General features: G+C 43.6%; 1 protein-coding gene across 2 annotated transcripts in view; it reads left to right on the top strand.

The window, feature by feature from the left end:
* Nucleotides 1-25,684, top strand: part of LOC129701614 (janus kinase and microtubule-interacting protein 1-like) — a 320,171-nt gene that overhangs the window by 198,148 nt on the left and 96,339 nt on the right. For both annotated transcript variants that reach the window (XM_055642935.1, XM_055642929.1), the window contains 3 exons: nucleotides 3,026-3,172; nucleotides 3,522-3,662; nucleotides 5,388-5,447. In XM_055642935.1, the coding sequence (XP_055498910.1) occupies nucleotides 3,026-3,172; nucleotides 3,522-3,662; nucleotides 5,388-5,447 (348 nt within the window). The remainder of the gene's footprint in view (nucleotides 1-3,025; nucleotides 3,173-3,521; nucleotides 3,663-5,387; nucleotides 5,448-25,684) is intronic.

The following is a 25,684-nucleotide window of genomic DNA, read 5'->3' as shown; positions in this document are numbered from 1 at the left end:
GCATTTTTGTCTCCCCATTCACACAAGTTCTGTTATCCCACTTTCCTCATCCACTCCCTACACATTAGGGGCAATTTTACAGAGACAAGTTAACCTACAAAGCCAATGCATCTTTGGGATGTGAGAGGAAACCCACATGCTTGCAGGGAGAATGTGCAAATTCAACACGGACAGTGCCCGAGGACAGGATCGAACACAGATCTCTGGCGTGTGAGGCAGCAAGTCCACCAGCTGCACCACTATATTTTATTTTCCAACACACAAAAAATTATACGTTGATAACTTTGGTTACTTAAAAAAAAGAAACTATCCATTTTCAGTTTTAAATCTCTAAATGAAGCTATGTTCCCCTTTACAGCTACTGTAGGTTTTAATTCAGTTCAAGACTATGGGCCAGTACATTGGCCATAAAGTTGCTGCCTAAAATTGCCAGAGACCCGGAATTGATCCTGAATATGGGTGCTGTCTGTATGGAGTTTGCACTTGTTCCCTTTGATCGCATGGGTTTTCTCCGGGTGCTCTTGTTTCCTTCCACATTCCAAAGGTGTGCAGGAACCTATTTCAGACGCAACCCAAAACATAATATTTTCCTTTTGTCCAGAGATTCTGTCTGACCCGTTGAGTTATTCCAGCTTTTTGTGTCTATCTTCAATTTAAACCAGCATCTGCAGTTCCTTCCTACACACACGATACTATACGATAGAACTTTATTAATCCCAGGAGGGAAATTGTGTGTGTGTATAGTTATATATTCATATATAAATATACACAGTTTTGTTTTCTTGTTTATAACATTGTTTACAGAATACTATGTTTACATATTCTGTTGTGCTGCTGCAAGTAAGGATTTCATTGGCACATGAGAGAATAAAACAATCTTGACTCTTGACTAACGTCGCTAATGTGTGGGATAGAACTAGTGTACGGGTGATCGGTGATTGGCGTGGACTCGGTGGGCCGAAGGGCCTGTTTCCACGCTGTATCTTTAAATTAAACTAAAACCAGAGGAAATCTAAAGAAGGGTCTCTACCCGAAACGCCACCCAATTTCTTCTATCCAGAGATGCTGGCTGCTCCATGGAGTTCCACCGCACAATTAAAGCATGGAATAGTCTTCACCCTACCATAGGTACCCAACCAGAAGCAATTAAATTGAAGGCAGTTCTTTTTTTCCCCAAGAACCCTTTTTTGTTTAAGTCCAAGTCAAGAGTCAAGAGCGTTTTATTGTCATGTGTCCCAGATAGGACAATTAAATTCTTGCTTGCTGCAGCACAACAGAATATGTAAACATAATACAGAACAGAAGATAAAAGTTCACTGTGTCTTTATACCATAAACCATATATATAAATATACACAACGTGAGAAAAGGGTTAATAGGGATGGTTGATTTATACTAGAACTCTGAAAAATATAACTTAGAAAGAAATGAGCTGTCAGCAGAAGCCAGACTGCTGGTAGAATACAGTAACAATATACAGAACAGAGAGAAATTCTAGATAAAGAAAGTAACAAAGATAAAAACTCCAGCAGAAGCCTTTGACGTCAAGAGATGGTCCGAGACGTTCCTGTACATTCTCGTGGGAATGTGGGCTTTATGTTATGATTGGACGAAACTCGATGGGGAGACATGAGATAGTGACCATAGTGAAGAAAGGTATAAAGATAGAAAGCATCTCCATCTTCCTTGTGCCTCTGGGGGACATCAGAGGAGAGGCACCTATTCTGCAGAATATGAAATTAATAAAAACACTTCTTTGTCTGAATTTGTCTCGAAAAGAGCATTGTGTGATTTTTTGAATCTCACAATTGAAGATTTTTAGTGTAGATGAGGTAGCGCGGGCAGATAAGCTGCCTCCTGCAATACCGGGAGAATCATTGCATATGTTAGTTTTAGTTTGGAGGGATTTTATGTGGTGGTGGTGGTGGAGTAGGGGTGAAGGGGGGTGTAGTCCCCTATTATGTTTAACCTTCGGCCGCGGGCGGCGCGGTTGGAGCTCATTTCGCAAATACCCCTGGCTGCGCGGCTCCAAATTTTTGGAGGACTAGGAAACCAAGAATCAAGAGTTACTCCAGGGAGTTACTCCAGCGAGTGATTCTGTGTTGGCTTTCAGCAGTCGCGGCGAGTGGACAGCAATGGCAGCCATTGACCGCTCCCCGCCTCTCCGACCATGCAAAGGGAGGGAGAAATTGGCCGACGCCGACCAGTTGCAGTGGCGGCACGTGAGCTTTATGCAATCTGGAGTCCGGCGGAGTTTTTTGCCGGAACACCGCAAAACCACGGCACCGATGATGAATATTTTTGGAGGCTGGAAACCAAGAAGCAAAGTTACTCCAGGGATCCTCGATTCTGTGTTGGCTATAGGATCTTTGTTGCTGGCCGGGAGAAAGTTGCCGACCAGTTGCAGTGGCATGTGTAAGGCGGCGCAAAACCACGGCCGTGCTGGCAAAGATCCTCGCTATAGGATCTTTGTTGCTGGCCGTGGTTGTGCGCATGTGTAAGGCGGCCGGCCGTGCTGGCGGACGAGGAGTGGACAGAGACCCAAAACACGGACAGTGGGCGGAGATGGAGAGTGACAGACAGAGAGAGAGAAAGATAGAGAGGGGGCCCGATCAGAATTAAACGAGAGATGCTTGCCAAGCCGGGCAAAATGGCATGGGCTTTTAGGTTGGCCTGCGGGTCTGTGGGTTGCCATTGGCAACCGGGCAACCACTAATTTCGAGCCTTGCAGGTGCTCTGGATTCCTCCTCCATCTCAAAGATCTGGTAGTAGGTTAATTGGCACGTGAATAATACCTTGGTAAATGGCAACCAAATCAAAGGAAGTTTATGGGGCACAAGGAAATAAGGAGAAGGGTAATTGGACTGATGAGATTGCATAGCTTGATGGGCTGAAAGGCTTCCTGTATCATTGCAAAGAAATACAAAATTAAATGCACAAAGTGAGCATTGACAAATTTGTTCATTGCTTTGTCGAAATCTTTTTTGCTGCAATCTTCTCCAGGTGACTTTGAATTATTTTTTCAGCTGAAACGTGTGAGAGAGACAGAGAGCCAGTTGAAACCACTTGTAGAAAAAAACAAGCGCCAAGCTAAGAAAAATGAAGATGTGATGCATTCTGTGCAGAGGATGGAAGACAAGCTAAAAAAGCTGACCAGAGAACACGCCGAAATGGTACATAATGCAACTCCATGTCTCTAGATTAAAAAAATATATAATTGAGGTCTCAATTTAATTTCCACTCGCAGTATGACTGACAAAATAATACGAGGCACTTGGTCTGTGGTGTTAATATGCATTAATGTTCTAGTGGTGCAGATAAGTGGCAGATGTGCAGTTTAAATATTAAATTGCAGTACTCTACAGACACCAGCGTAACAATGTTATCAAATTGTATGATTCAACCTATTGAAAATTCAGAAGTTGCCATGGTAGATGTTGCTATTTATGATTTGTTACCGGAGTGAAATTTTAGTCATTGTTGTATCAAATACTGTGCAATAATGTTTTGTTTGTCTGTCAGAAGGAGAAATTATCTTCACAAGGACTGCTCAGGCGGCATACTTCAATGAATGATCTGAGCCAAGGGCAAGATGAACAAGAAATGGAGTTCTTGAGGCTCCAGGTTGTAGAGCAACAGCATATCATTGATGATTTAACAATGGTGAGCTATTTTGTAATTCCTCACATCTATGCAGAATCAATTTCATTTGCTGACGATGTAATGTTAGTGTCTCATTCGAGCAGCTAAATATGTAGTTCAAAAACGTTCTCAATAGAAATTGAAAACATCAGTTCATTAGTCTGGTTTTGAATTAGATGCACTTTAATTTCAGCGTAAAAGGAAAATTAATTCCACGCTTTGGTCAAAATAATCTGTATTCAGGTGTCAAGGTTAGTGAGTAGAAAGAATGCAGTTAAAATCATGTTTGCAAAATGGAGGATGAATAAGATCAGGATTTAAGATGGGGACTTTAAACCAGCATTGATAAATGATCTATAATTCTGTACCAACATGTCTTGCTCACATGGAGTGGTGGTATTTGTGATATGCTCAGTTTTGCCGACGGCCAATTACACTTGGAGTCTGTAGGTAAGAAGATTGTGCATGGGAGCAGTGATTGGATAACTTAATGCAATTACAAACAGAAATAGATAATGAAATGAACAGAAGATGTGGCACACACTCAATATCTAGACAGGGTCAATAGAGGGAGAAGGACAATATTAATGTGTTTTAATTCAGTAACCTTTTTCAAGAATGGTTAAATTAGCCGTATTTAGTCTCAATATGGATTGGGTTTCAAGGCAGGAATGGAGTGAGATCAATTTAAGACTTGCATGCAGTGCAGGGCACAGCTGAAAGTAGTTACCTGAATGCATTTAAAAACAGGGTGAGTTTTCACCTTGTCTTTAGATGTTGTGGAGAGAGAGAATGGCTCCAGTGGGGCAGTTCCCGAGCAAATTGACCAAGTTATTTACAGGAACGCAACTTGGTCAGAACTTGCATACAAGCGCCAAGACCGTGCTCTGTTGGTAGTGAGACAGGCCCTCCCTGTCAAACCTGTCAAGCACAGTCAAGGCCTTAGTCCCACCCCATGCTATTTTTATTTTTGTGATTGTGGTGCCGATGAGACGACAGTTCACTTCCTTGTGGATTGTGCATTTGTCAAGAGGATCTGGAAGAGGACGAATGGTATCTTGTTGAGGTGCACTCCGAGCAGCGGAGTGATATAGGATTCTGTTCTCTGCAGGCTGTAACAAAGGGATACGCTTCCAGACAAACACCAAATGTCGCTGGAAGATCATCAACTTGGTGAATGACCGTGTCACTTTAGTCTGCCTAAAATGTTATGGTTTTCTAGTGTAAGAAGATGTTCGCCTCTGAATGCTGCCAACAACATGTTCTAAGGTACAGGTGGACGTGCTGAGGATGCACTGAAGCTCGGTGCAGCCACTGCCAGGAGGCTGTGAAGAAGAACCACAGTCTACGGTTTTGCTGCCATTGGACACTGAAGCGAAGTGCCCAGTTTGGCAGCCTCTCAAATGCACGATGTTTGCATTGTTTAAGGCATAAATAAGAGTGAAATTGGTCCACTGCAAAATAATGTATTGAATTGATGGTACTATGAATGGAGAGAAAGACATGTCTTGATTGTTTTTACTGTATATATGATAAATAAATAATATAAAATGTTTATAAAACAAAATAAATGGCTTACTAATCCATAAATATTCTTATTAAGGACTTATCAGTGGAATATATTGTAATTGATTTAAATTATTTGATCATTATTGATTCCTGATGGTTGCTACTGAATTTTAGTTCATTAAATTGATAATTCATTTCAGTTGCACATTTTTATTGCAATATTCTTCATTCCTGCAGGAACGGGAAAGATTTTTACGGTCTAAGAAGTACAAAAGAAGAAGCACAAAGCCCCACAAGGTAAAATGGCAAAATCCCAGAATTACAATTTTTGGCATATTGACATGATGAAGAAAAGCAATAAGTGACTGGACAGGAACAAATCACCGAGCTTTAGTTTCAGTTTTAGTTCATTTTCACAGTACCTTGGTACATGTGACAAGCTTTTGTTACCGTACGTGCTAACCAGTCATAGAGTCATACAGTGTGAAAATATGTCCCAGCTACACTAGTCCCACCAGTCTGCGTTTGGTCCATATCCCCCCCCAAATTTGTCTTATCCATGTTCCTGTCTAACTGTTTCTTAAATGTTGGGATAGTCCCAGTCTCAATAACTCCTCTGTCAGCTTGTTCCATATACCTACCACCCTTTGTGTGAAAAAGTAACCCCTCAAATTCCTGTTAAATCTTTTTTTCCCATTCACCTTGAACCTATGTCCTCTGGTCCTCAATTCCCCTACTCTGGCAAGAGATTCTGTGCATCTACTTGATTTATTCCTCTCATTATTTTATACACCTCTATAAGTCACCCCTCATCCTCCTGCGCTCCAAGGAATAGAGACCCAGCTTCTCCCAATAGCCCAGCCAACAGTCCTTCCCATTGTAAAAATAAGACAGTCAACTACTATTTTCTATTTATTTGTTGAAGGGATGTGGACATTATTGCATGGTGATGGAAATTATTGTCCATTCCTCAATGCACCACAGGCAACTTCGGTGGGCAGTTAAGAGACAACTACATTGATGGGTCTGGAGTCGCCTCCAAGGAAGTCTACAAAAGTCTCTGGAGGATATTTGTAAACTGGATGGGTTTTTACAACAACCTAGGAACAATCATTATGAATGAGATCAATGATATATTATCAGTTGATAAAGAAGATGATGGAAGGATTACTGTATTATAATCTAAAGCACATGAAGAAACAATGGATAATTCATATTCAATAGCTATGATTGTCTTAAGGAAATACTTGTTAGTGACTTTGTTCACTCTACTTGATGCCAATAGTTTGTAGGCATACCCAAACAATTTTAAATCTAATTGTTTAATATCTTCTTTGAGACATTTTGCTCATCTGGTAAACAGGCAGGAGATTGGAGGTACTGCAGGCAACCAAGGGATCTACAATGGTTTTGTTTCAGGACACATCCAGTAAAAGCACTCTATAATAATGGCTCTGTTGTACAAGTTGTGACTTCAATGGATGGGGATGAGTTATTGTTGGGCTGGAGATTGTCATGAGAGTAGGTTTCAATCACTTGATTGGGATAGTAACTACCTCTTCCCTGGACAAACAACAGTGACTTTGAAACTTTATTTTTGACTGAAAATATTTTTGCAGTGACTGAATAAATCAAGTTCAGTATGTGTTGAATAACATTTTGAAATCAAGATCAACTATAGCATCCCCTATGTCTCTGAGTTCATCACTTTGTTTGATCCCCCCCCTCACTGGTTCCAATTTACAAACAGTTTTAACCTGGTCCTGTTGGCAGGTGAGACAGGTTCTAATTCCCTGATTTCGATATGTGAGAATTTGTGCTAGGATTGAATTACATTTTTGCCATTCAAATTGTTTGAAAGATACAGCATGGAAACAGGTCCTTTGGTCCATCAAGTCCACACTGATTATTTATCACGCATTTACACTAGTGCCACTTTTGGATCCACTCTCCACACACTTGTACTGTGTACAGAGGCCAATTAACCTACAAATCAGCACATCTTTGGAATGTGGGGGAAAGTCCTAGGGAGAACATGCCAACTCCACATAGACAGCACCAGAGGTCCACATCTAATCTGGGTCCTTGGCGCTGTGAGACATTAGCTACACTGAGCCTTTGCGTTAAAGAATGAAAGAATGTCCAATATTTCTAAATGTTAGGAATGGGTGGGGGTATGAATGGCGGTGAGGAGAGATTAAAGTTTAAATGACTGACTTGCCTAAGGTATTAGATCACCATATGAGATGGAGAAAATTAAAATGTAACATTTCTACTTGTGTCAACTAATGCTTCTGACTACATTCCAGTGTGGAAAATGCGGTAGGAATTTCACTTCTGGATCCACTCCTAAACAAGCAAAATAACATGCTGCAAAATGTTCATGTCAGATGTTCATATCAATTTGATCATGGTCTTGGGGTTGGTAGAGTCAGGGATTACATTGGCGGGTTGAAATCCTGCTCCCCAGCAGAAAATGCAGATCATAGTTTTTGACTGTAGTTTCCAACTATTTTATAACATTTTAAGGGGGTAATTCCTATCTTGGATTTTATGCAATTTTCAATGGAAATATATTTTTCATCCTGAAAATATGTTCCCATATAAGTCATGATTATATTGTCATGGTTAGTTCCAACAAATACACGGGGAACACAAAGACTAAATTGGTGTGGGAGACGGATGTGGTCTCTGTTTCCGCTCAAATGCATTTGCATATCTCAACAAAAAAATCTGCCAGTGCAGATAAGTAGTATTTTAGAACTGAATTGTGTTTGTTTCCCTGTTTTATGGGGATTCTTGGCTGCGTGGAGGGTGAAGATTATTAGAGTGGTTTGAGAATACAATACAATTTATTTGTTGTCATTTGAACCCAGAGGTTCAAACGGAATTTTGGTTGCTACAGTCATACAAACAAGAAGAAGAACCAAGACACAACACAATTTACACAAACATCCATCACAGTGAATCTCCTCCTCACTGTGATGGAAGGCAAAGTCTTATCTTTCCCCTGCACTCCTCGTTCTCCTCCCGATGTCAGAGTCAAAGCCCCGGCGGGCGATGGTAAATAAGTCCCGCGGCCATTATAAAGCCGTGCCGGGCGATGCAAGGCCACGCTCCGGGTCTTGGTGTTGGAGCCCCCGGCGTGCGCTAACAAATCCCGCGGCCATTTAAAGCCGCGCCGGGCAATGCAAGGCCCTGCTCCGGGTCTTGGTGTTGGAGCCCCCGGCGTGCGCTAACAAGTCCTGCGGCCATTTAAAGCCGCGGCGGGCGATGTAAGGCCCCGCTCCAGGTCATCCTCAACCCCGCAACTCGGGCGGGACAAGTCGCTGTTGCAGAAGCCCCGAAAAGCGGTCTCCCAGCAAGGCCGCTCCACGGTGCTAGGCCCCAACGACAACGGAGACCCAACAGGGAAAGGTCGGGTTCTCCGTGCAGGGGAAAGATTTTTAAAGTTTCCCCCCCCCTCCCCCCCCCCCCCCCCCCCCCCCCCCCCCCCACAGACATACCCAGTTTAAAAAAAAAATAAAAACTACATTTAAACGGGACAAAAATTTTTTAAAAGACAGATGGACTGCAGAGGCCACTGCGATGTGAGTCGCGCCGCCCACCCGAGGAACACCAACTTTTAATAGACTGGTTTATCAGACTGGTGTGAGAAAACAACAACATAATCCCCACCCCATTCCTTTCTTTCCCATAACACCCCCTCTCTCCCATGTGCTCCACTTGGACTTGCATCTATTTCCCTCCTCCCCCTCCCCCTTCCACCTCTATTCCTTCCTCTGGTTTCACAATTCGCAACTTTAATCCTTTTGTTTTACACTTTCTCTTTTCATCTCTGGCTTTTATCCAACCATACGCCTGTCACAGAACCCTCCTCACCCGTATCAACCTATGAGCTGCCAGGATTTGCCCTGCCCCATCTCCATTCCAGGTATTCTTTCTTCCCCCACCTCCCTCCCCCAACAAGCAGCCTCAAGAAGGGGCCCGACTCGAAACATCAGCTATCCATGTTCTCCTGAGATGCTGCATGACCCGCTGAGTTACTCCAGCACTTGTGTCTTTTTGAGAGAAATATAGGTTTGCCAAACGTGGAGATTGAGTTGGCTTGGAATGTCTTCTCTTGAGTATTGAAGAATGAGGGGTGTTCTCATCAAAAGTTATAATATTCATAAGGAGTTGATAGGCTAAGGAGGGTCAGATGTTTCCCCTGGCTGAGCAGTCGTTAGGACAGGGTCACAGTTTGAAAATAAGGGGTAAGTCGTTTAATACTGAACGGAGGAGAAATGTCATTCAATGATTCTGTATGCTTTGTTTTGCATGTAACCCGGTAAAATCACACAGTAGACCTCATCTAGGCAGTACATAAGCCACCACGTTTCTGATGCTGACAATATTACAAGACGTTTCATCTTCAGTTACAAACAGTTTCATCATCTGCTCGCAGCCATGAATCAGGCCTGCTGTCATACCAAGCAGCAGGTAGCTGCCAGCTGGTTTCATCCTTTGTTCTCGATGGCACCCTTGCTGGGTCTCCTCTTTGTTCTCGGCAGCTCCCTGAATCACAGGGTAATGGGTCTTTAAAATACTCTAACCTTGAAAACGGTGGAAGCTCCGCTGTTATGTCCATTGGCAACAGACATCAACAGATTTCTGATATTAAGCAAACCAAGGAATGTGGGGACCACGAGAATTGTTCAACGGTGCTTTATTGTCACGTTCAAATGCACAGGGAAATTACTTTCTTAAAAACAGTCCAGTAGGGTATTGCAATGCCTAAGCATGATCCCCTGATTAGCAAAGTGTACTGGAATAGTCCACTGAGCCTGCATGCAAGAAGCGCCATGTTTTGGTGCAATTTTCATAGTCTAGTCTGTGCTCTAGTTCTTATGAGCGGTGCATGATCCAGGCAAGCCTGAAGCATGTTGCAGGCCTCCTGAGCCATGGGGAAAATTAGCCACGATCTTGCTGAATGACAAAACAGGCTCAATACACCATATGGCATACCGCTGATTGCAATTCTAATGTTATGTTCTTTTAAGCATCATCCCACAGTTTTATTGATAGAGCTGAAAACGGGTTTATTGCAAAAATTAGATACGCTTAATAAGAGTCTGCTCTAATACTTGAACTAAAATAACAACTTCAAGAAAGAGCTAAACTGTACTATGTACAAGAGTCATTGGTGTGCACTCATTAAAGCATCATTGTAACAGTAATAAACTCTTTTAGAGTGCACACATACACTTTGCATCTATAAAACTAATTAATTTGAATTGCCTACTTAAAGAGTGCCAAATAGATGTAATTAGTGGAATCTTGCTAATAAAGCATTATGTTGACCTGGGAGCTTGGCTTCAAGCACCGTTTATTTAAACCAGTATGAACCTGGCAGTATTTTAATTAGCATAGGTATAACAACTGTAAATTCTTTAATTGATTTTGCTCGATTGGCTGACAATGGACCAGCAGCTCTGCTAAAACCTGAGCAATAGGTAAGAAACTTGCCACATAATGTTTCTAGAATCTAGGCCAGTATCTCAAAAGTGGGTCACTGACTTTGAAAAATTCAGTGGAAGACCAATTCTGACTGGTTAACGTGGCTTTTGTAGCTTGCTTAATTTGGTTGTTGGTTTTCATCAAAAATAACGCTATACTCTGCTTCACCCTGACATGGACTGTTTTAACATGCTACACAAACAGCTTTTGTAGCTCGGTGCTTACCAACACATTTTTTTTATTCAAATCGTTTGCTATGTCGCTCTTCAAGGGAGATGCTAAATGCATTTCGTTGTCTCTGTACTGTACACTGACAATGACAATTAAAATTGAATCTGAATCTGAATCTGAATCTGAAAAAACCTGACTAAAAATTAAATTGAGCTAATACTCCTGATCTATACTTAAGAGTTGTGTGACATCAAAGAGTGAGCTTTGTTACATACACCATGTGCAATTGAAGCCATACAGAATTGGAAGTTGACAAGAATTCACAGAGCCCTGTTAATAAATGTTGTTGCTATGGTACTTCCTTTGTTTTCAAATCTCATTTGTTCTTGGGATGTGGACGTTATTGGCAATGCTGGCATTTATTGTCCACACCTAATTGCCCGACCAGGGGGCACGTTAAAAGATGACCACATTGCTAAGTTTGGAGTTGAGTGATGAGCAAGGATGGCAGATCTTCATACGTGAAGCACATTAGCAAGGCAGGTGGACTTTTGCAGCAATCCATGGTTGCCCTTGCTGATATCATTCTGGACAGTACACTTTCCTTTGGCCCCCACATCAGCAATATCACACGCTCTGCATACTTTCATCTCCGCAACATCTCCAGACTCCGCCCCTCCCTCTCCAAAGACAATACAAAAGTCCTCATCCACGCTCTGGTCACATCCTGCATCGATTACTGCAACGCCCTCCTCACTTGCACCTCCAATAAACTTCTTCATCGCCTCCAATGCATTCAGAACTCTGCAGCCTGGATCATCACCCGCACCAGATCATCGGACCACATCACACCCATCCTCACTCAGCTCCACTGGCTCCCTGTGCACCACCGGATTAACTACAAGATTTTACTGCTGACCTTCAAAGCCCTACACCACCTTGCTCCCCAATACCTCTCTGACCTGCTGCTACCATACACTCCTTCCCGGTCACTTTGTTCCTCCTCAGCTGCAATTTTAACTGTCCCCACATTTAGACTCAGCACCATGGGTGCCAGAGCCTTCAGCTGCTCTGCCCCACGTCTCTGGAACACTCTCCCACCTCCCATCCGTCACCTGGACACTATCGATCAATTCAAATCACAACTCAAAACACACCTGTTTAGATTAGCATACCCGACATAACTTCCACCATGTTCACCCTGATTTTAATGACTTAAAATGTTTTGTGTATTTTTTTTTGTTTTTTTTTTTTTTTGTTTTTAATCAACTTGATTTTAATATTGATAAATGTATTGTGATTTTATGTCCTGTAAGGTGTCCTTGGGTGTCCAGAAAGGCGCCAGCAAATAAAATGCATTATTATTATTATTATCATAGTGTCATTAAAATTCCAGATTTATTTAATAACAGTAAAGATCTGATAATCCATCACCATTTGGACTTTGATGCTGAACCAGCGGATATTTTAGGCCATTTTGTTACTGCCCCATTTAGTTGAAAGTGAGCTTGTGCGAAACAGGACTGGTGATTTGAGAGGGAATGTGGAAATCAGTGCTCCGGTGACTTAAGGGGAGAATTGGAAACAGGGTGTTTGAGAGCTTAAAGGGAGCCTTTGAAACGAGCTCCTGGTGAGTTTAAAGGAACCATGGGAAACTGGGCCCTGATGAAGCAGATCCTGAATCAATGGGATTTCTGATTAACTGAGTTTCGACTGTGCATGAATTCAAATCCGGCAGGTTACGTTGGGTTTTAGACTAAGTGGGACCCGTTGGGTCCTAGTCACACAGGAGGCCTGGTCCCCCAACGCAACCCATTCCCCAACATAATATTCCACCACTCACCCATCCCCCAATGCAACCCGTCCTCCAACTCAATATTGCACCACTCACGCCTTTGCCCCCAACTGCGTAGGCACGGCTCATTTCCCCATATCCCCAGCACTCCCCTTCCTCTTCACCCTCCCTCTTCTTTCCCCTCTCCTCCTCTCCTCCTCCCCTCCCCCAAACACACCCTCACCTCTCCCTCCCTCTCCTTTCCCTTACCCCCAATCACTCCCTCCATAACTCCTCTCCCCTCCCTACCCCATCCTATCCCTCTATTCCTCACTCCTCACCTCCTGACCTCTCCCACTTTCCCCCTCTTCCTCCCTATCCCCTCCTCTCCCTCAATCCCCCTCATTCTCCCTCCTCACCTCCCCAGGACCTTCTCCGTCTCCCTCCTCCCCTCCTCCAAATTTTCCCTCATCTCTCTCCTTTCCCCTACCCTCGGTCACTCCCTCCCTCCCTCCATCCAAAAAAGCAGCACCTGCATTCCTTCCTCCCAGGTCATTCATTGTTAGCCGTGGTTTAGATCCCGGTGACTTGACGATTGGACCAGTTTGCATTGTGTGTGTGTGTGTGTTACTCAAACTCTGTGCAAACTGCTAGGCCATCCGGCAACCCAACCCTCCCTCCCTCTGCCCACTCCGGCTCAGCCCGCCGCTCGGGCCCGTCCTGTCCGCCCCCCCCTCTGCTGCCTCCCTTTCCTGCCTGCTCGCGGCTGCCGCCGGGCCACAGGAGGAGGAGGTGGTGGGTGGTGGGGGGGGGGGGGGGGGATGGAGTCGGTGTTCGTCACGTTCATTGGCCTTTCGATGAGCAGGTGGAGAAGATTTCCTCTGAGAAGGCCATGAGGGTGAGTTACCCCAATGGCGGCAGCGGAGGAGAAGGACCCGAAGGGACGGTTAGACGGGACCGCCATTGCCGCAGAGGGCGGGTGGGGGAGAGGGGTGAGTGATGAGGGAGAGAGAGACGGGACCAGGGCCGTCACTGGGCCACCACTGAACCCACCTCCGGCCGCTGCCGGTGGTGGGGAAGACGGTAGACAAGTTACTGTGAGGAGGGGAGAGAGGAGTTTGTGAGTGAGGCGGGACAGGCCGCCGCTGGTGGGGCAGGAAGGGGCGTCGCCATCCTTGCTGTGGCATTGACTGACAGGAAAATAAACCAATCTGCGTGGTGCTGACTGAAGGAATCTGCACATGCGCGTTTTTAAAGATATTTAAACCTCAATAACTTTTACAATATACCATGGATCGGAACTAAACTTATTGCACCTACAGCACAGGAGAACGGTGAGTAACCTGGCGAAAAGTTGTAGTGCTACCACGTACCGCAAATCGAAAAACCACGCAAACCGGAAGAGCACAAGATAAAAATTTTAGTTACGTATAGATTGTCAAAGACATTCTGGTCAAGTAAAGCGTAAACCAATCACTGCTGTGCCATTACAGTGGTGGATTTAAAGATGGCATTGGAGCTGTGTCTGGTTACATAGTCACGAGTGTAGAGAGAGTGGAGCAAGGGAGTGAGCATTCAGCCTTGAGATGCTCCAGTGCAGATGGTCAGTGAGGAGCAAGTGTTTTTGCCAATTATGTCCCTTATGCCGGTGACCATTCTTGAATAATGTTGCCACTGATCAATGCATTAGGGAAGGATTTATGTTGCAGGACCTGCATCCATTAGGAATAGATGCATTCCCAACAGGCTGCTAAGGGAGGTAAGGCAAGGGATTACTTGGGCTCTGATAGAGATTTTCTTTTGGGCAAGCGCCAGATGACTGGAGGTCAGAAAATGTAGCATTTATATAGCAATGTTACAAAATTTTTAGATTTAAAAAATCAAGTCTGCAATTTATCCCATCAGATAAAGCATAAAAAGAAGTTTAATTTGACACCTAATTCACTTTCATATATCAAGTATTAAAAAAGTTATGGCCTTTCGTACTCGGAAATTAGCATCTTGTTACCATTGATTTTCTATGGACATAACAAAAAAGCTGTGATCGAGGACAGTCAAAATCCCATAACTTTCTTAAAAAGTGAGAGAACTGAATGAAATTTTCAGTTATCATAGATTGAAGCATTCTGAAACAAATATAAAACAATCTTACTTGGATGACCTGAAATTAAAGCATATAATTAGTTAGTTACCCAATTGTTGCTAATTCCAAACTTCAATTACTAGATCTAAACATCTTTCCATTTCTTAAGAAAAGATTAACATTTTTAAATAGCCTAAGTGTCCAAATAACTTTCACAAAGAATTCACAATAAAACATGATTTTTAAATCTCATTTACATTAATTTATAAGCCAAATGGAAGGAATTTAGTGTTCAATTGCTGTAAATTAATGGCCATTTAAATCTGCTTTCGAGTGGGATCCTGTGGAATGCGCTTGTTTAGAACTTTCCCATTGCGGTAGATTCGTGCCCCAAATGCCCAGAAAAATATTGCGGGATTTAATGGGCCCGAAATTAGCTACTCACAACATAAAACTTTGTATAAAGGGATCCTAAGAAGCCCTTTTTAATGTAAAAATAAACAACCTACCTTCCGTTGTCCCCTGTATAAGATCCGGCCCGTTGTCAGAGGTCACGGGTTTAGAGATTAATTTTGAACTTACTATAGTAATTAAATAAACCCTTTAAAAGTAAAAATAGCTCCAGCGAAAGAATCTCCCAGTGATTTTTCGTCACCAACTAACTAGGCTGAACAAGCTCGATTTGAACAGCCTAGGGAAAATCGCGTTTTAAACCCACCCCCCTCTAAACGGCGCCAATTTCGCACACACGGGCTGGGACAGATCTGCAGCGACGCTTACGGTAGGTTTTGCAACATACCTAATTTATATAAATGGTGTTGACCCTATTACCTGAATAGGGTATCAACTGACATGTCAAACAAAATACTCTAAACCAATGTGTGGTACAGTTTAATCTTTATAAGCATTTGAGTTACTTAAACATGCAAACAACTAACATAGTGACTTCTCATTTGATTTACTGTTCCTGCTCGTCACTTCTCACACCAAATACAGCGGCACGGTGATGCAGCGCTCGAGTTGCGGCCTTACAGTCCCAGGGACTCGGGTTTGATCCTGACTACGGGTGCCGTCTGTACAGAGTTTGTACGTTCGCGCTGTGACCATGTGGAGTTTCTCTGAGATCTTCGGTTCCTCCCACATTCCAAAGATGTACAGGTTTGTAGGTTAATTGGCCTGGTATAAATGTAAATTGTCCCTAGTGTGTGTAAGGTAGCATTAATGTGCTATCACAGGTCGGTGCGGACATGGTGGGCCAAAGGGTCTGTTTCTGTGCTGTATCTCTAAACTAAACTAAAAAACTAAATCTCAAGACTCATATGATTTAGTCCGTATGAATGAATTGACGAGAATCACTTTGCTTGTGGGGAGTAGCCTACATTGAGCTTCGAACTAAGGGGCTTGTGATGGCTGTTCCTGGGTTATCATTGCCGATGTTGTGGACAGTCTGTTTTATCCTTCAATTCTTCTAAAGGAAGCCTTTGTTCTAAACGAGGGTCTCACGGCTCTGAAGTCCATCGTTTGAAGTTGTCATTCATCCAAGGGCAGAATAAATCAAACACTTCTTTGTCTCTTATCAGGCTAGAGAGTTGTTAATTATGTTGCCTCTTCATATTTTGCTTTTTATTGTATATCCCTTTGCATAATGGCAGTTCCCAAGCATCTTATCTTCTCGAGGAAACTGTCTGAACTTATCTTCAGCTATGTTCTCGTCAAATGTCAATCACGTGACTGTGTTCACCATGTTTCTTTGGTTTCAAGGTCCCAGTATTTCTCTCTGTCTCTCTCGATCGCATTATCCTCCCAAAGCCTGTCGGGATACTTGCCATCAAGTCTCCGGCTGCAATGTCATACCTATATTTAAGAAGGGCTGCAAGATAGGTCGGGTAATTGCTGGACTATAGAGTCCAATCAGTTGGAAGTTATTGGAAAACAATTCTAAAGGGCAGAATTAATCTCTTCTTGGAAAGACAGGAAGTAATTAAAGATAATGAACAGTGTTTTATTAGGGGGAGAATCTGTTCAAATTGGTTGAATTTGTTGAAGAGGTAACAAAATCCAAGGTTCTTTTCTTCCTCAATGTCCGCAGTGGGGTAGAGATGCCTCAGGCCCATTATGGAAGAAGTGTACAGAAGCCTGATAACAGAGGGGAGAAGTTGTTCCTCAATCTGGTGGGGCACGTTTTCAAGCATTTGTACCTTTTTACCCGATGGGAGCAAGGAGAAGTCAGAATGGCTGGGATGGCTTAAGTCTTTGATTTTGTTGGCTTCTTTTAGGAGGCATTATGGAGTGTAGATGGAGTCAATGGTGAGGAGTCTGCTCTGCATGACGTGCTTGGCTGCATCTACAAATCTTTGCAATTTATTGTGGTTTTGGGCAAAGCTGGTCCCAAACCAACCCAACTATTTTTTATATGATGCATCTGTACAAGTTTCTAAGAGTCATTGGAGACGTGCCGTATTTCGTCAGTTCCCCTCCTCCTTCCCCCTCCCCCTTCTCTCCCCCCCCACCCCCCCCCAACACTGGGTTGTAGTTGGCCTGGACAATGTTACCAATGTTCTTCACCTCTGCTGTGCCGCTGCAGGCCGTGTCCAAACTGCGCACTTGATATGATATATATGATATGCCATTTATTGTCACTATACATGTACAATGAGATTAAAAGCAGCTCGTACTCAGTGCATACATATAATTTAGTACAAAAAACAAGAAACAGAAAACAAAAACAAAAGGGAGAAGGGGGGGGATAGGTGCACAATTCTGCGGCGCTATATACATATCTATAAAGGCAAAATGGTGAAGGAGAGATGTTTAAAGATTATATTAAATATTAAAAATGTTTTTAAAAAAAATGTTAAAAATTACAGTTACAATACACATTACAGTTCCAAATTTCAGTACGTGGATATAATAGATGGAAGTCCGGGTGTTGGGCTGTGAAGTCAGTGCATGTGTGAATTAAGAGTAGTTATGACTTTCGGAAATGAGCTATTCCTAAGTCTATTTGTCCTAGATTTGATGCACCTATAGCGCCTTCCAGAGGGCAGCAGGTCGAACAGTCCAAACGCAGGATGGGAGCTGTCCTTGATGATATTCTTTGCCCTGCTAAGGCAGCGGGAGGTGTAAATATCCATCAGGGAGGGGAGAGGGCAACCAATGATCTTCTGTGCTGTCCTAGTTACCCTCTGAAGCCTCTCCCTGTCTGCCATGGTGCAGCTGCCGTACCATGCTGTAATGCAGTATGTCAGCAGGCTCTCGATGGACGAGCGGTAGAAGGTCAGCAGCAGGTTAGAGTCCAGGTTGTGCTTCCTGGGAACCCTCAGGAAGTGCAGCCGCTGCTGAGCCTTCTTGATGACCGCTGTCGTGTTGTCTGTCCAGGAGATATCAGCAGAGATAAGGACGCCGAGAAACCGGAAGGTGTTGACCCTCTCCACACCCTCGCCGTTGATATGTAGGGGGTCTAAGTCGGTGCTGTGCCTCCTGAAGTCGACAATGAGCTCTTTTGTTTTCCTGGTGTTCAGAGCCAGATTGTTTTCTGAGCACCAGGTTGTCAACTTCAGGACTTCCTCTCTGTAGGCTGCCTCGTCTCCCTTTGAAATAAGTCCGACTACAGTAGTGTCGTGTGCAAATTTGACGATGCGGTTGTTGTTGTGGGCCTAATCCACAAAGAGCATCCGGACGTAGCTCTGCCCCTGCTCCAGATGGCTCAGCACAGAGTGGAGAGCTACGGTAATGGCGTCTTCCGTGGATCTATTTTGGCGATAAGCGAATTGGTGGGGGTCAAAGTCTGGTGGTAGATAGTCCTTGATGTGCTGGAGGACCAATCTCTCGAAGCACTTCATGATTACCGGAGTGAGGGCCACAGGACGGTAGTCATTTAGGCTGGTGATGGGAGACTTCTTCGGCACTGGGACGATTGTGGCTGATTTTAGGCAGGACGGAATAACTGCCTGGTCCAGGGAGAGGTTGAAAATTCTGGTGAAGATGGCAGTGAGCTGGTGGGCACACGCTTTGAGCACCTTACCAGATACTCCATCTGGGCCGGTGGCCTTCTTGGGGTTCACTGCCAGGAGCACCCGTCTGACATTGTGCTCCCTGACAGTGAGTGGAGTAGTACAGGAGCCAGGTGAGGGTGGGAACAGGGCTGTAGCAGGTGAGTGCTGCTGTTGTGATGTTTCAAAGCGGGAGAAGAAGCAATTTAGCTTTTCTGCCAGTGACGCACTCAGGTCTTCTGACTTTGTGGCATAGCCTCTGTAGTTTGTGATGTCTTGTATGCCCCGCCATACCTCCCGTGTATTATTGCTGGACAGGTGGGACTCTATGCTCCTCTAATGGTCCGCCTTGGCTTTTTTAATACCACTTTTCAGATCGGCTCGAGCAGCCCTGTACAGAGCTCTGTCACCTGACCTGAAGGGCTCTGAGGAATGTGCGGACCTGGCTGAACATCCAGGGTTTCTGGTTTGGGAAAACCCGAATGTTTTTGTCCACAGTCACGTTTCTGATGCAGAACTTGATATAGTCCAGCACCGTTTCTGTGAGAGTTTCCAGATCCTGGTGTTCAAATATGTCCCAGTTTGTCTGTGTAAAGCAGTCCTGTAAATTGGAGTGCATTTTCAGGCCAGGTTGTAACAGACTTTATGGTGGGCCTGGCACTGCGTCTGAGGGGGGTGTAGGCTGGAGAGAGCAGGAGGGAGAGATGATCTGACTGGCCGAGTTGGGGGAGGGGGATGGCTCTATACGCGTGCTTGATATTGGTGTAGACATGATCCAGCGTGTTCACCCCTCTAGTAGAACACTTGACATGTTGGTAGAATTTCGGCAGTACAGTCTTCAAGTTGGCCTTATTAAAGTCCCCTGCGATTATGTGAACACCTTCGGGGTGATCCCGCTGCTGTTCGTTAATGGTGTTCAGCAGGAGAGAGAGCGCCTTGTTTACATTGGCGTCAGGTGGAATATACACAGCCGTGACAATCACTACTGTTAGTTCTCTCGGTAGAAAAAAAGGCCGGCATCTTACAGACATGTACTCGAGGTCAGGGGAACAATGTTTGTCTATGATTATCCCGTTGTTGCACCAATTCTCATGCACGTATATACAGAGGCCCCCTCCCCGGCTCTTACTGGAGTCCATAGTCCTGTCCCCGCGGAGCAGAAAGCGTCCTGCTAGCTGCATGCTAGCATCAGGTATCCCCGGGTGAAGCCAGGTTTCGGTGATAATCATAACAGAGCAGTCGCGGACATATCGATTTCCAGCGAGTTGTAATTCCAGGTCATCCATTTTGTGAACCAGGGATCTGCCGTTGGAGAGATACAGGCTCGGTAGAGGTGGCTTGTGTGGTTGTTTTCTTAGCCTTAGCAAAACACCGGACCTGCGGCCTTGCTTCTGCTTCGTCTCCCTCCTCCGTCTGTGCCGCCTCCTAGACCCGACGACAATCCACGGGGACCCCGGTGGTCTTGCTATGTCGCCCGGGATGTTATGCTTGCGACGGAAGACACCCGAAACAGATGTCTGACGCTGGTCACCGATATCACCGATATCCACGAGGTTCTGGCGGGTGTAGCGGGTGTTCGCAGAACCGACAGCAAAGACGTACACGGACAACACAACGTACACAAACAACAAGAAAGAGCACCGAGACAGAGAGCCGTGAGCCGCTGCGACTGTGCGAGCCGCCATCTTGCCGCCCTAATACTTGGCCACAGCGCCTGATCCAATCAAGCCCAACGCTGCTGTAGGGCCTCCACTAGCTCAGTCCACCAACACTTAGATCTGGGCACATCGACCTACGAACACGCCAACCCGCACCTGATACGGCCACTGCTCAGCCTCTGTGCCCCGGGGCACCTCCTGCAGCTGACCTCTGAGCACCCAGAGTGTCTGTGAGGTCTCAGGAGGTAAACCCCCAACCCGCTCACCAGCACCCACATTTCCTCTCCTTCATCCACCGTCGCCACCATCTTTGATTCGGTAAAACAGGCTGACCAAACGATGTGCTTGCATCTCAGTAATATCTTTCATGTCCAGCTAAGTGTGAATACATGTTCCTTCTTTATTGGCCCCAGACCCGGTAATACCACATCCGCTCCAGGTCTTCACCAGCATTCGGTCTCTGTAACAGCAACGACAGCTGCTGTACTCTGGGGAGTGTTGCCGTAACCAGCTATGACCGCAATTTTGTCGTGCAATGCAGTGAGCTTGAACATGCAGCTGGGATCTTGCAGTTGGGAATCCATTTCAGGTAGCCTGTAACTCAGCAGCCCTCTGCCTTTCTTGGTTTTAATTATCTGTGCGTGACTGAACTGTGGGAGAAGGCAAGAGAATGGGGTTGAGAGGGAACAATAGATCAGCCATGATCAAATGGCGGAGCAGACTAGATGGACCGAATGGCTTAATTCTGCTCCTCTTATGTCTTATACAATGACAACTGAATTTTACAGTTCCTAATCACCTTACCTTTTTAATACATTTTTGTAGATTTTTGTGCCTCTTGGATCTTTTTCTTAAGTTGCTAAAAGTGACTAAAAATCGTTTCTAAATTTGATGCCTCCTTTCTGTTTTGACTAATAGCTATGGCGTATAATCTTCATATTACCCTGCACATAATAGAGCTGGCCGCATCAATTGACTGAAGTGGGGTGTGGGAAATTGGCTTGCGATGAGAGACTCATTCCACAAAATCAGCAGTGCCGGTGATGCTATTGGACAAGAGGAGGAGCCAGACGACCCAAGGGGATGTTTTGCGGAAGCCTTGAGTAGTATTGGCATTGCAAATGCATGTTTTCAATTCCTGAGTTTTCAGTCCGAATCGAGCAGCACCAAAGCAAGGACGATAAAGACAGAGCAGAAGATTTTTGCACTGAGATTTGCAGCCAGAGAAAATACGTAGTTTTTTTCCATCACTTGGTTATACATAAGATATAAATTGCTTTTTGCATTTTCCTTGTATTAATGCAGGGTAAACAGCATCTCAATAATAGAGACATTGCAAAGTATTGCACGCGTTAAAATGGAATATTTATTGGTAGTTCTGTATTTTTCCTGTTTCATCTGCTTGTGTGCTTTGGTTTGTCTGTATTTCTCTGGCTGCCAAGAAATGACTTACAAGCACGAAGGTAAGATGGTGCTTCCAGCAAATGAGGATGTGTTTGTTTCATTGAGTAAAATGAGATGCAGTTGTTGATCAGAGTGTGAAACTGGTGTATTGTAGACAGATAGACGCAAAATGCTGCGATCCTCTCTCTTCTGGGCTGTTCTTCATTTTAAATAGAAATGGTTCTTTTGGAGGATAGTCAGATAAAAATACTGTTCTGAATTATTATGTATTTGAAATAGCACTTTCTATTTGTTATGTTGTTTCTTGTGTTAAATGAAGTACCAACAGTTTGTGTTTCCTTTGCTGAAACATGAAGTAAAAATGAATTGAAAATACAAAAAAGCAATGTAATCACAGAAGAGGAAACACCTTGAAACTGACAAATGGAAATTAGCTTTTTCATCTTGTTTGAAATGAATGAAAATCCCATGTGACATGTACGGCCTTTGAATTTAAGACCATCAGATAATGTAAATGATTCTTTAAAAGAAATTGCATCTCATTGAACTTTGCTGATGTGCTCAGAAGTGCTAATCTTGTCTGAAATTGACTAGTAAAATCACAGCGCTGAATGATTGATGTACGGTTGAGGGGAAGAAAAAGGATATAATGAACGGCATTGCTTGTGGACTGGGTAGTTTCAGTGCACTCATTCACATATTCCATGCAACTTTTTTATGGTAGACACAAAATGCTGGAGTAACTCAGCAGGACAGGCAGCATCTCTGGAGAGAAGGTATGTGACGTTTCAGGTCGAGACCCTTCAGGGGAGTGGGCGAGACAGAGAGAGAATGTAGTCGGAGACAGTAAGACTGGTGGGAGAACTGGGAAGGGGGAGGGGATGGAGAGGGAAAGCAAGAGCTATCTGAAGTTAGAGAATTCAATGTTCATACCGCTGGGGTGTAAACGACCCAAACAAAATATGAGGTGCTGTTCCTCTAATTTGCTCTGGGCATCACTCTGACAATGGAGGAGCCCCAGGACAGAAAGGACAGATTGGGAATTGGAGGGGGAGTTGAAAAGCTCTTTTTATGGATGGGTTTAAGCAACAACTGGAAAAATGATTATTCCCGTAGGTGATTGTGCTTGTCTGGGGAGCTGCTCTCTGAGGTCAGATAGACTTGCAAGTAAATCTCACGTTAACATACATCTAAGAGTTCTGTCAGTTGCCAAATTCCATCCGGACAGCTGGGAGCTGTATTATTTAACAGCTTTCCTCTGGCTACCGATGTGAACTGTGTAGGAAATGCATAATTAGTCTTTGAATTTTGGGTACAAAGAACTGGATTTATGTATTTTGCCAAATTGCATAACGTTTAATTATTAAAGCAGTCTGTGCACTGGTACCTTGACTGAGAGCATTAGAAATGAATCCGAGACCTAAATTTAATCTCCCAGTGATTCTATGAGTGTTGCTACTGTCAGCCTCAGCTCAGAGTTTGGAACAACTGGTGTTCTGGAACAAGTCTGTACATCAAGGCAGCCTTTTGCTTTTGACATGTAGACCTATTCTGGTTTTGATCCAGCAGATGTGATTCCTTTTGCCTGCTTGCTGTCGAAGTCCAATGTGGTGCAAGTTTAGTTACCAACAGGTATTATTGCCCAGCATATTCTTTTCAGATAATTCACTTCTGGTGCAGAAATTTAGGAGCATCATAAATCAGGTATGCTTAACCTCCAAATGTGCCTAATCTCATGAGTGGAATCTCTAAAATCTAAAATGGCAATATAACTCTCATTGCTGATGTGTGAAATTAGAGGTCTGGTATCGAAGTAGGCTTTAGACTTTAGAGATACAGCTCCGCAACAGGTCCTTTGGCCCAGCGAGTCTGTGCCGACCACTAATCACCCCGTACACTAGCACTATCCTACACACTAGGGACAATTTACAATCTTGCAGAAGTCAATTAACCTCCAAACCTGTATGTCTTTGGAGTGTGGGAGGAAACCGGAGCACCCGGAGAAAACCCATGAGGTGCAGGGAGAACATAGAAACTCCGCACAGACAGCACCCATAGTCGGGATCGAACCTGGGTTTCTGGTGTTGTAAGGCAGCAACTCTACCGCTGTGCCACTGATGCACCTAGAATAGTATGGATAGGATGCAGCCCAGGATTAGATAAGGATAGAGGTTTATAGTTTACCCCATGCTCTTCGACTTGAAAACACTTAATACTGACATTAGCATCTCCATCTTTGGGGTTAACATCTCTGAACTCGATTCTAGAAACCCAAACCTCAGTAAGTTCCCAAACCTCGATATTGGTATTGAGTATTGGTTTATTATTGTCACATGTACCAAGATACAGTGAACATATTTTAGTTTTGCGTATTATCCAGGCAGATCATACCATAAGGAGTACCATCATACCAAACATGAGTATAAAAGGCAGTGAAAAAAGAGAAAGGTGAGAATTTAGTGTTTCAACTACAGATAAGTGCAGATAAATATATATTATTTTGATTTCCAAAAAGCTACAATTAGATTAATGATAATCAAAATATTACATCAGTTTGTAAAAATGTCTTGTTGAAAGGATGTACAAAATCATTAATCAAAAAGATATTTAAGCAGTCAAAATCATTAAGTCTTATTTGTTATATCATCATATAATTCTTGTTTCATACATGGCTCGCTTGCCAATAGTATTATCATCAACATCAACACACTGACAGTAAACCAGTTCATTTATAAATAATCCTATGTAATCTATAAATGTTTTTTTAATTGCAAGATAAATGTAGGAAGTAAATAGAATGCTATGTTATAATGTGCTGTGTTACATGTAAAGATCTGTGAAGCCCTAGTTAATGAACTTACTGAACATTCTTGCCTCCCTTTCTATTTTCTCTCAAGATATCACTTTGTAAAAGATCCTTAGATCTCCTCTGAAGAAAAAAACTTATGGCACCAGTGAATTGTGGAGAATAGAACTGAGATTTCAGTTATCTTCTGTGTTTTAATTCCCTAAACTCATCACTGTGCTAAATCATAGCTACATGATGCAGCATACGATTGTTTTCTTTGTTTTGCTTCATCAGTTTTCCCTGCCCGCTCTTGTCTCATCCCTAGCTGTCTCTTCACTGACGTGTGCCTTTAACATATGGCTGTTCACACTTCAATGTTTCTCATCTTGAATCTGTCTGTCAATTCTATCTTTGTTCCACAAAAATGATTATTGAACTGATGTCTGTTACACGTTGGAGATAGAAATTAAACAGCATGAAATGTTGTTTTGTTATGCAGAAATGAAGGAGCTTTGATGTCTAAGGAGTTAAGATTTTCTTCAATTTTATATAAGCAGTCTATCATGTGGCTTCCTCATTAAATTCAATCTTTGCATTTTAGGCCATTCAAATAATTTGGATGATAGTCTAACAATTTCTGATTATAGTCAAAATGGATTGTTAGAATCACTATCACAGTTCAAAGGTTCAAAGGTTATGTTATTGGTCACATACACATAGGTGTAGTGAAATGCTTCTTGCCATGCAGCACATAAGTTAGAGTCAGCCAACAGTGTTAGTTGGCTGACTATTTCTGATGTACTCTGGAGTTTAGAAGGATGAGAGGGAATCTTATTGAAGCATATAAGATTATTAAGGGTTTGGACACGCTAAAGGCAGGAAACATGTTCCTGATGTTGGGGGAGTCCAGAACCAGGGGCCACAGTTCAAGAATAAGAGGTAAGCCATTTAGAACGGAGACGAGGAAACACTTCTTCACACAGAGAGTTGTGAATCTGGAGGCCGGTTCTCTGGATACTTTCAAGAGAGAACTAGGGCTCTTAAAGATAGCGGAGTCAGGGGATATGGGGAGAAGGCAGGAATGGGGTACTGATTAGGGGTGATCAGCCATGATCACATTGAATGGCGGTGCTGGCTCGGAGGGCCGAATGGCCTACTCCTACAC

The sequence above is a fragment of the Leucoraja erinacea genome, chromosome 1, assembly GCF_028641065.1.
Source record: "Leucoraja erinacea ecotype New England chromosome 1, Leri_hhj_1, whole genome shotgun sequence".
Taxonomy (NCBI): Eukaryota; Metazoa; Chordata; class Chondrichthyes; order Rajiformes; family Rajidae; genus Leucoraja; species Leucoraja erinaceus.
This window is presented reverse-complemented; position numbering and strand designations above follow the sequence as displayed.